Source organism: Lepidochelys olivacea, assembly GCF_965140295.1.
Source record: "Lepidochelys olivacea isolate rLepOli2 genome assembly, chromosome: 2".
NCBI classification, from domain to species: domain Eukaryota; kingdom Metazoa; phylum Chordata; order Testudines; family Cheloniidae; genus Lepidochelys; species Lepidochelys olivacea.
The window spans coordinates 266,728,789-266,740,800 of record NC_140412.1 but is presented as its reverse complement, the minus strand read 5'-3'; the positions used below and the strand labels follow the sequence as shown (position 1 = coordinate 266,740,800).

At 48.6% G+C, this 12,012-nt stretch overlaps 1 protein-coding gene across 1 annotated transcript; it reads left to right on the top strand.

The window, feature by feature from the left end:
• The first annotated feature begins 3,768 nt into the window (after nt 1-3,768).
• On the top strand, nt 3,769-9,235 carry LOC311517115 (cathelicidin-2-like). The gene is made up of 4 exons (XM_084621695.1): nt 3,769-4,007; nt 6,655-6,762; nt 7,832-7,915; nt 8,938-9,235. Exons 1-4 carry the CDS (start codon nt 3,828-3,830, stop codon nt 9,046-9,048), a joined length of 483 nt encoding a protein of 160 aa, XP_084477821.1. The 5' UTR covers nt 3,769-3,827; the 3' UTR covers nt 9,049-9,235.
• The last annotated feature ends 2,777 nt before the right edge of the window (nt 9,236-12,012 follow it).

The window sequence follows — 12,012 nt, the reverse complement described above, 5'->3', positions numbered from 1 at the left end:
TTCACAGGACACTAGCACCTGCATATACCAACCAAGGTCTGTTATGCTAAGCGCTGTACGCAGACATAGGACAGGAGAGTCCTTGCCCTTATGAGCATTCAATCTAAACAGGCCACACGGAGGAAGAGTGGGAGAAAGAAAGGATCGCTATTCACAGATGGGGAGCTGAGGCCCATCGAGATAAAGTAACTTGCCAAAAGTCACACATGGAGTTGACAGACTTTGTAAACTATTGGCCAGATTCAATCATCAACATCTAAACTTTGGATCAAATACAATTCTGCATTGAACCTAAACCCCAGGAGAGCACATGCAAGAAGCACTCCTTAGGCTGAGGGGGAAAATTCGGCGGGGCAAAACATGATTTTGTGATTAAGGTGTTACAATAATAAGTAATAATAATACGTAATAAGACTCAAGGATCAGTCATGTTAACAGGGGAGTATTATAGGACACATCAAGAATTTCTAGCATTTCAGCAGCTGACTGATAGAGAAGTAAGTGGTACGAGCGCACTGCCGCCCCACCCCACGTGACGCAGCACCAGCTTTAATTCACATAAGAACAGAAGAACGGCCATACTGGGTCAGACCAAAGGTCCATCCGGCCTAGTATCCAGCCCAGTATCCTGTCTACCAACAGAGGCCCATGCCAGCTGCCCCAGAGGGAGTGAACCTAACAGTTAATGATCTAGTGATCTCTCTCCTGCCATCCATCTCCACCCTCTGACAGACAGAGGCTAGGGACACCATTCCTTACACATCCTGACTGATAGCCATTAATGGATTTATCCATGAATTTATCCAGTTCTCCTTTAAAACCTGTGTGACAGGGCGGACTGGCCCCGCACTGGGAATGAGAGGGTCAACCCTTCCCTGCTGGCAGAGGAAGCCACGCACCTGAGGCTCTGCTGGGCATGCTCCAACAGAGAGTCAAGTATAAAAGCCTGCAGAGCTGCTCAGTCAGGGCTGGCAGCTGAGGTAGGAAGACACCCAGCAGAGGCTCCAGCCCAGGAGCAGTGGCGACTCGTACAGGAGGGAGCCGAGGGGCCAGGAAGTGTGACCAGAGACTGGCAGCTGTGGGAACCCCAGGGAGTCCCAGGGGCTGAGGAACCTGAAGACCCTGATGCCACAGGGACTGCTACATCAGGAGAACTGGTCGGAAGCGACCCAGGAAAGGGAAGGGAGTGGTATCTCCCACCACTCTGAGGGCAGTGTGTTGCGGTAGAATTCCCCGCTGACCGGGGGAGGATCACGCCGTCAATGACAGGGCCCTGGGTTGGAGCCCAGTGAAGGTGGGTGGGCCCAGGCTCCCCTACTGGAGGTCTCTAAGCCCCCCTGCCTTTTTTTGTGATGACATAATTCACCAACCCCACTCTAACCTCAAAGGAGATAGATGAACTCCGGCTGCTGGGCTGCACTATCCTACGAGGGGAAGGGGACTGAGAGGGACTCTGGCCCTCAGGCCACACCGCTTTAGGAGTGCACTATGGAGACTCCGGCCGCTAGGCCATGCTATCCCACCAAAGGAAGAGAAATTTTGGGAGACTCTGGCCATTGGGCCACACTGCTTTGGGAGCACACTATAGGGACTCTAGCCGCTAGGCCGCACTATCTCACCAGGGGAAGAAGATTTAGAGGGACTCTGGCCATTGGGCCATACAGCCCTGACTACCAGGGAGGTTGTAGAACTGGCGTAGAAGCTGGGAGGTGGGGTTAACCTTGCCCCACCCCAGAATCAAAGAGGCAGACGAGGTACAAAACCCGCCACATCCTGTTATAGTCCTAGCCTTCACAACCTCCTCAGGCAAGGAGTTCCACAGGTTGACTGTGCGTTGAGTGAAGAAGAACTTCCTTTTATTTGTTTTAAACCTGCTACCCATTAATGTCATTTGGTGACCCCTAGTTCTTATATTATGGGAACGAGTAAATAACTTTCCTTATTCACTTTCTCCACATCACTCATGATTTTATAGACCTCTATCATAGCCCCCCTTAGTCTCCTCTTTTCCAAGATGAAAAGTCCTAGCCTCTTTAATCTCTCCTCATATGGGACCCGTTCCAACCCCCTAATCATTTTAGTTGCCCTTCTCTGAACCTTTTCTAATGCCAGTATATCTTTTTTGAGATGAGGAGACCACATCTGCATGCAGTATTCAAGATGTGGGCATACCATGGATTTATATAAGGGCAATAAGATATTCTCCATCTTATTCTCTATCACTTTTTAATGATTCCAAACATCCCGGTTGCTTTTTTGACTGCCGCTGCACAATGCATGGACGTCTTCAGAGAACTATCCACGATGACTCCAAGATCTGTTTCCTGATTAGTTGTAGCTAAATTAGCCCCCATCATATTGTATGTATAGTTGAGGTTATCTTTTCCAATGTGCATTACTTTACATTTATCCACATTAAATTTAATTTGCCATTTTGTTGCCCAATAACTTAGTTCACATACCGCACAGGGAGGGATGGAATTGTCAGTTACAAACCCCGTCCGTCCTGCCTGGATTACCAAACTGTAGCTAAACGGTAAGCCAGAATGTGCAAGAAATGAGCTGAAGAAAGAATTCTGAGACTTCCTGGTCTTATCCTGCAGCAGAATCCTGATGAAGGGGACTTCACAGCCAGGAATACCGTCCACACTGTTTACTGTATTTTGTGTAGGAGGGAAAGTATTGTGAGAGCCCCACTCAGGGGACACAGAGAACATGCTCTAATCACATAAAAAGAAGTCTGACAGTTTGATTGCTGTGCTTGACAGAACTGCAGGACCAGTGGATAAAGAGGAAGTGATTGATGGGATATAACTGGCTCTTGGTAACACGTTTGAAACAGTCTCTCATGAAATCTGATTCTCAAAATTAATTGAAATTGGCTTTGGTAGGGACACAGCCACATGCACTGAAAATTGGCCAATGTAAATACAGAATAAGGAAAAAGCGGTAGCAGCCTACAAAAGAGTTAACCCAAAGAGAGGGGGATCCATTTGGAAGGGGGGCTAGGGGTATGACTAGGAGCAATGGGATAACATTAAGAAGGAATGGGTTCGGATGACTCATAGGAAGACTTCATGATGGTGAGATGTCTCCAGCTTTGGAACAGGGGCCTCCTATTGGATACGGGGGAGCCGCATTGCTAGGGATACAAAAGAGTAGGTTCGCCAGTGAGGAGCAGTCTGGTGTGTGGTTATCCATTGTTGATGCACTGTACAGTCCCCTTGGATTTAGTGGTGGCACCATCAAAACCAATGACTTGGGCCTACTGACTGGCTCTAGGGGAATGCTTGTTGTGTGATTTCTGGACTGAGAGCTGACAGGTAAAGCTCTGGTTGTCTGGACTTTAGGGGAGAGGTGTTTTCTTGCTATAAGTCAGCATAGATAGAGCAATGGCAACTTATAGCAGCTGGGGTTCTGGCCCAACAGATCCTCAGCTGGTATAAGTTGCCCTAGCTCCATTGGCTTTCATGGATCTACGCTGACTCACACCAAGACAGGTACAGGTACCTTGGCCTTTCCCAGTACAGAGGCCCCTGGCCACCCCCCAGCTATCGGCTGTTTAGCCATTGGTGCACACGATTTCAGCAATTTATTTGAAAAAATCCTCCTTTTCCTCTTACCGACCTCCCCTCTGTGCCCGCCCCAGCAGGGTGGCCAATGGAAACATCCTGCAGATGGAGGGAGAAAAGTCACCTGTTCAGGGAGGATGAAGCAGGCAGCCAATGAGGCACTAGCCCACACGGAGGAGGCAGCGTATAAAAGGGCTTTCCCCGGGAGGGACAGGGCTGCCCACCCAGCTCTCACTGAATCCCACAGCGCACAGGATGGAGACCTGCCTGAAAGTCCTGCTGATTGTCGGGGTGGTCACAGCAGCCCCCGCGCCATCATCATCCCCTCTGCCAACCCACAAGGATGCGGTTTTAGCTGCTGTTCAGCTCTACAACCAAGAGCCAGATATAACACTGGTCTACCGGCTCCTGGAAGCTGAGCCGCAGCCAGACTGGGTGAGTGACCTGGGAAATCACTTTTTGGCCTATTAGATGATGCTTAAACTCATAGGGCGAGTCAATGGGAATCGCAGCCCTGTGATGCTAGGCTCCTGTGCCTACACTTTGGTATTTGCACCCTTACTGTTATTATCCAGGGCTGATTTCTGGCTGTGCCAAGAAAGACAGTTTCTGCTCACAATCCAAGTAGGCAGTGGTTAGGGGAAGGGGAACGACAGGGAATTTATAGACCAGCCAACTCGAGTCACTGAAAGCAGCATGGCCAAAACTGGTTATAAAGAGGATGTGAAATATGTGCAGGGACGGGTAGCAGCCAGACAGCTATTTCCCTGTATTATCACACAGCAGCTTCCTGGTCTCACTGCAGAGGAAGGGCCTGAGAGCAGCAGTTCGTTCAGATTCAGCAGGCAGAACATGTTTTCCATTTGAATTATACCCCGAGAAACTCGGGGCAGGGACCGTCTTACTCTGTGTTTGTACAGCGCCTGGCACAAAGGCGGTAGCCAGCCATAAGTGTTCAAAGAGAATGCGTCCGCCCTGAAAAAATCATGCAATTGGCTTAAAAATCACGATTTAATAGAGATACCAGTGCAGTTCTAGTGGGTTTTTTTTTTTTTTTTTTGCTGTCTGGGTTCTGAAACTTTACAAATAAATACTGATTATTGGTCATTAAAAGATATGGCTCTTAGAAAGCTTAAAAAGCTTTAGGAAAAGACCATTTGAATTCAGTGCCCTCCCTGGGTCTCCTTGCGAAGAGAATTCAAATTTAGTAATATGGAGAAGACAGATTTAATGTAAAGACATTTGTTAATCCCTTATTGTCATTATTTATTAAGTGGTAACAAAGCACTGGGCACTATTCTTCCCAGAGGGACCTAATTGATATATTTATATCCCAGCAGCATCTAGAGGTTCAAGCCAAGACCACAGCTCCATTGTGCTAGGTGCTGTACAAATACATAGTAAGATACAGTTCCTGCCTAGAAGAACTTTACAATCCAAATAGATAAGACAAAGGGTCGGAGAAAGGACGTATTATTATCCTCATTTTAGAGGGGGAAACTGAGGCACAGAGCAATACCTTGCAATCAAAATAAGCATACACTATCCTATGTTCTAAAGTATGTAATTTTTCATTAATGCCCTGTTCACTGACACCTATGTTGACCGCAAAAGTTGTCAGAGTTACCATTTATCTTCAGTACAAGTTTGTATTCGTTTTAAAATGCTGCCCTTGCTCTGAAAAGTGGGAGTGCCTAAAATGGCATCCCCTTGTTCAGCACAGTGGCTCCCTCTGAGTTTTCACAGTCAGAACTGTCGGCTATGGGCCAAGAGTTTTGTAAGTAACAAGTGATTTCAGGTGCCCAACTTGAAACACATCAGAAGGGTCTGATTTCCAGAACGTTCTCAGCACCCGCACTCTGAGAGTCAGACCCCTTCAAATAAGGCACCCAACTGTGAGGCACACAAACTCACCAGCCATGTTCTAAAACCGTGGCCCATGGCTAACAGAAATGCTCACTCCTTTGTACTCCAGCTGGGTCTGCAGAGCGGGAGCTGGATTTTGTTCCTTCTCATACATTATCAACAGCACCTTGTTTCTTGGGCTCCCGTGATGAGGCATGAAAAGCAAAAGCAAGGCCTGAGCAAACATTCAATTGGCAAGACTGACAGTTAGGGAAATAACCATATTTTTAATGAAAGGCTTGATCCCGTGAGCTACTGAGCACCCTCTGCTCGCAGTGAGGTCAGTGGAAGTTGAGGGTGCTCAGCACCACACAGGAGTGCTCAGAGTGTTTCATGATCAAGCCCAAAAGGAGGACACTGGGGGTCCGATTCTGCAAACACTTGCACACACAAGTAACTTCTGCAAGACAGGAACCTACATATAGAAATTACAGTGAGGCAATAAGACCTGGAATACCAGGAGTTCACTTGAACAATGTCATTTCAGACCAGAATCGCACTTTCAGCAATTAAAACACATGCAGAAACATTCAGTGACTGGATTTTCTAAGAGAAGGGCAGGGAACAGGAGAGGAAAGGGGGAGGGAGACAGAGAATTGCAAGATACTAATTATTTGTTCATGCTGTAGAAACATGGGCCAGACCCTCATCTGATGCAAATCAGCTCCATTTAAGACAAAGGAGCTTACATCAGAGTTAGGCCGCAGCATATGAAGTTACATTCCTGGATTTAGAGTAACAGCCGTGTTAGTCTGTATTCGCAAAAAGAAAAGGAGGACTTGTGGCACCTTAGAGACTAACCAATTTATTTGAGCATGAGCTTTCGTGAGCTACAGCTTAAGCTTATGCTCAAATAAATTGGTTAGTTCTCTAAGGTGCCACAAGCATTCCTGGATTTATATTTGAACAGCATTTGAAAAATTCAAGGCCCTAGACTACTGCTGAGAACGATTATTAATAACTATTTAGTTCAGTAGAATAGAACAAGTGAATATTTACATTCTCTTTAGGGCAAGGGCCTTGTGTGTGTGTGTGAACAGCGCCCAGCACAATGCAGATCTAATGCCAATCTGGGTTTCTGGGCAATACTGTAACATAAAAGAAAAATATTTACAAGGCCAAAGTTCCTTGTTGCTCACTGTGAATGTTAATTTTCCTTATTCATTGAACTTCTTAGGACATGTCTTCTAAAACTATCCAAACACTGAGATTTACTGTGAAAGAGACAGTGTGCCCGGTATCAGAGAAACGTGACATCAACCAGTGTGAATTCAAAGAAGACGGGGTAAGGATCACTCCCTGCATGGAGACCCCTCCCTCTGCTCTTCTATCTCACTGACCACACAGATGCTCAACAGCATCTCTCAGATCCCCAAGCCTTGTAGAAAATATATGCTTCAAGCAGAGACGTAAAGGAAGGAAGGGTGCTACAGTACAGTGCCTCTTCTGCTGTATCCTATTACTGATCCTTCCGTCAAGGTCACAGATGACATACATTCATTCATCCAACCCCTAATTATAGGACTACGTGGTTTTTAATCTCTGGTTTGCTGTTGTCAGCTGGGGCACCGTTCTACCGGGGAACCCTCACTGAAGTCCAAAGGTGAAGGGGATGCAGCTCGTGTCTAATATTATTCGTGGTACACTAGCACTTTGACATCCCTAATGAGATCAGGGCCCCATGGTGTCAGGTGCTGCACAGACACAGACAGTCCCCGCCCCAAAGTGTTCACAATCTAAATAGACCAGACAGAGGCAGGCTGGCCGAGGGGGAGTGCTCTTATCCCCGTCTCACTGGTGGGTGATGTGACCCAAGGTCACACACCAGGTCAGAGGCACAGTGGAGAATTCAACCCAGGTGTCCTGAATCTGTGCCCATCGCTGTAACTGCAAGACCCTGCTTCTAGTTCCATAAGCATGCTCTGCCTTAACAGCAATCCAGCCTCACTTGGCTCAATTGAGTATAGATTTTGACTCATTCTCTCCTTGTTTATATCTACATTTACCCATATGCTGTTCTCTGTGGGCCCCTCTCACTCATCACTCAAGGAATCCCACAGATTGCACAGTGACTGCTTGCAAAGTAAGGCGCTATTGAACATGAGCCAGGGTTACATAGATTGTGAGCTCCTTGGGGCAGGGATCATCCTTCTGGTCTGTGTTTTGTACTTTCCCTAGCACAATGGGGTCCTGATCCACTGTGATGCCCAAACCAGGCCCAAGGTCGAGCCTCCCAACCTCCTGCTGAACTTGTGACCAACCCACCCTGGGAAGCAGGTCTCCACATGCGAGTGGTCTGAGCGTTATCACTCCCTGACAGGCAGATGCTGAGGTCTCTTTTCTCTCCCTTGCAGCTGGTCAAAGACTGCTCTGGATTCTTCTCCACTGAAAAGGACCCCCCTTCCGTCATTATCAAATGTGAGGAGGCGTCTGAGGAGGTGGGTAACCGAGAGGGCCTCCTCTCTGCTCACGGCTGGGCTGAGGCAGGGTTACGGGTTTCCCTCACTGAGATCCTGGCCAGGTATTTCGCACTGCACAAGTGTCCAGCTCATCTGCTGGCATTGAGTTGGCAAAGGCCTCCTGCCCCATGAGCCTGGAGGTGGAACCCTACAGTTGCCAGCAGAACCGCTGGGAGCAAATTCTAATCTCACTGGGATACATAAGAAACCTAAAGCTCCAGACGGTGCCTGGGAGCGGGGCAAGGGCAGGGCGGTCTGGGGAGGCTCCTCACCACCTGCCTTTGTCTGGCAGCAGCATTTACAAACGTTGAATGATGCAGACACTGAATGGCCCCTGGTCCCACACACCAGGCAAAGGCCCCAGCATGGCCCTTCCTTCTTACCCGAGAGCAGGGACCTGCCCAAGGTGGCTGTAAGGGTTCCAGACAGCAAAGCGGGAGGGGATAAGGGCTGCTTATAATCCTGCACCTTAAATGGCATGGCCCTAGCACACTGTCCCTCCAGCAGGCAAGCTCCTTCCCCTCCCTCAGAGCCACAGAGCAATGTCACCCTCTGTCCAGACTCCAGCAGCAACACTCGCTCCTGAAGGCTACTCCTCTCCCCCACTAGCCACCTAGGCCCACAGTGACACTGGTTGGATGCTCTCTTTTGTTCTGGAGAGGCCATGTGCTCCAGGGGAGAGGGCACTGGACTGGGACTCAGGAGACCTGGGCTCTACTTCCTGCTCTGCTACTGACCAGCTGTGTGACCTCAGGCATGTCACACTCTCACCCCTCACCCTTTCCCCCTCTGTCTATCTGGACTGTAATCCCCTTGGGGCAGAGACTGTCGCCCACTGTGCGTGTGTTACAGCAACTACCGCAGCCCTCCTCAAAGTTGGGGCCTCTAGTCATTGCTAATAAGAAATGAAACACAAGAGGGAACAAAGTAACATTCCCTGAGCTGCAGGAGCCAGTTTCAGTCTGCGTGGAGATGCTAACCCTGACTTCTTTTCTCTCTAGCCTAATATCGTCACACGGGGCCGCTGGAAAAGATTCTGGAGAGGAGCTGGCAAATTTTTTCGTCAGCATGGTTTGAACATCCTTACTGCTACTCTCAAAATGATTGGCTAACAAGATCCAGAAATAGAGAAGATCCATCTGTGCCTCCATTTCTCCTCCACTGGAAGCCCCACTGGTAGCCAGGCTTATAACAATCTGAACAACTTCAAAGCATCTGCTTCGACCTACCACTTATCCACTCTTTCAGTGCTGCTCACCAGGGCCCCTCTGCATAATAAATTGCCATTCTGCAAACCTATACTGTAGTCCTCTGCTTCCATATTGTGGGAGGAGATTAGAGACGTGAACCAGAGTGAGTCACCAGACTGTGCAACAGGCCAATGAAAGACCCGGAGTAAGAGTCACATGCCATCCTCCTTAAAGAGATCCATCCGCTGCCCAATTGCCACAGAGATCCAGACACTAAGGCCCAACTTGTTAAAAGTGACTAGCAATTTTGGGTGCCCAACACAGGATGTCCTCAAAGGGGCCTGGTTTTCAGAAAGTGCTGAGCAGCTGCCCTCTGAAAATGTGGCCCCTTCAAGATCTCTCTAAATTTGGAGACACCCAAAATCAATGGTCACTTTGGAAAATGTAGGACTCAGGGCATGTAATGCTTTAGAAACTGGGATTTTCATTCATCCACCACAAGATGGCAAAATATTGGCCTCAGGGGGCCCTAAGGGAATGGGTTGAAATAGCACACACAGGCCCCGGCTTCAGCCACCAAGGGTCTTAATTGGGTTAACGGCCATAGAGAAGGAATGCCTGGCCACGGTGCTGGCCGCTAAAAAGCTGCAGCCGTATCTCTTTGGGCAGTGCTTTACTGTGCACACTGGCCATTCGCCCCTGACGTGGCTTCACCAAATAAAAGGGATTAATGCCAAGCTCCTGAGATGGAGCCTGCTCCTCCAGGGTTATGGCCCATGTGAAGGGGAGTGCCAATGTTATAGCCGATGCTTTACCATGAGGTGGGGGCCCTGAACTTCCCCAGGTGACTGGCTAAGTGACCCCGCTCAGTTCAGACTCAAAGGGGTGGGGAAGAGATGTGAGGAAGCAAGGGGGGTTCCTGTTGTTTTCAATGGTTTGCATGCAGAGGGGAGTGAGACTCAGTTTCCCTAGGTGTTTCTGGTTTAACAAGGTGGTGGTGGGAGAGGGAGTTTGTTGTTACAGAGGGCCAGCAAATAGCCTGGAGAATGGGTACCCCAGCGACTGGTGACCTGGTTACCGGGAGGCCCAGCTTGGGAGTCACAGCCGGTTCTGGCCAGTGGGAGGACAATGGACCGTGGAGAGAGGTCCCCAGTGACCTGACCAGCCGGTTCCAGCCAGAGGGGAAACAAAGGATGGATGAGAGGAGAGGTTGAGAGAAGAGGAGGCCCAGGTGGCCTGTTTACCTGGGACAGAAGACAAAGGACAGAGGTGGGACTTGGGGGACGGTGATATCGGATGCCCAGCTGGAAGGAGGGGGTTCTGGGCTCGGAGGAGAGAGCAGCCAGAGCCCACCTGGAGACCGGAGAGACCTAGATGTACTGTGCTGAAGGATGCTAGGCCTGAGGCCCTGAGAGTTTCCTATGCTGTGTTCAGATGCTCAATAAACCTTTCTGTTTTATGCTGGCTAAGAGTCACTCCGGTCTAGAGATCAGGGTTGCATTATTCCCTCTGGGTGTGGAGGCCCCGAGGTCCAGAGCGAATGGACTCCCTGAGGGGGCCCACGGCAAGAGACAGGCGAGCTGAGGGCTCAGAGAGGTGCAGTTCCAGGAGGCAGAGGGGCCTATGGCTTAACCCCCGAGGGAGAGTGGACCCCTGAGAAAGGCTGTCACACTGAAGGGGGTTCCTCCCAGGGACCGTACAGAGCCGAGAGAGAGCACGAGTCCTTTGAGTCTGTGACAAGAGGCCAATATGGCTGTATCAGGTGCTCTCTAGAGACTTGAAAATCATAAAGTGGAATCATGGACAAATTGCTAAGGATGAGTAGAAAAGAACAACCCAAGTATGTAGGGAGAAAACCAGGAAGGCTAAGACACAAAATAAGTCACACCTAGCAAGGGACATACAAGGCAATAAGAAGAGGTTCTATAAACCCACTAGGAGCAAAGTAAGATGAAGGAAAGTGCAGGTCTGCTATTTAAGAGGGAAGGAGAGCTAATAATAGACAACACCAAAAAGACTGAGGATTTTGATGCTTATTTTACTTCGGTCTTCACTAAAAGTGTTGATTGTGACGAGATGCTTATCAAGAAGGGGGAAGGAACACAAGCCAGAATAGGGAAAACAGATTAAAGAATATTTAAATAAGTTAGATGTATTCAAGTTGTCAAGGACGGATGCCATTCACCCTAGGGTACTTAATAAACTATCTGAAGCAATCTTTGTACCAGTAGCAATTATCTTCCAGAACTCATGGAGGGTATGTGGGGTCCCAGAGGACTACAGAAGGGAAAACATGGTACCTCTCTTTAAAAAAAGGGAACAAAGGGAATTACAGACAGTCAGCCTAACTTCAATACCTGGAAAGTTACTCAAACAGACCATTAAACAATCCATGTGTAAGCGCCTAGAGTAGAACAGCATGATGAGTAGTAGACAAAATGGATTTGTCAAGAACTAATCATGCCAAATCAACTTAATTTCTTTTTTTGTCAGGCTATTGGCCAGCGTGTGAGGTGAAGCAGTAGATGTGCTATATCTTGATTTTAGTAAAGCTTTTGACACAGTCCCACATGACATTTCATAGAATCATAGAAGATTAGGGTTGAAAGAGACCTCAGGAGGTCGAGTCCAACCCCCTGCTCAAAGCAGGACCCCACCTAAATCATCCCAGCCAGGGCTTTGTCAAGCCAGGCCTTAAAAACCTCTAAGGATGGAGATTTCACCACCTCCCTGGGCAACCCATTCCAGTGCTTCACCCACTGCAACTTGAGACCATTGCTCCTTGTTCTGTCATCTGCCACCACTCAGAACAGCCGAGCTCCATCCTCTTTGGAACCCCCCTTCAGGTAGTTGAAAGCTGCTATCAAATCCCCCCTCACTCTTCTG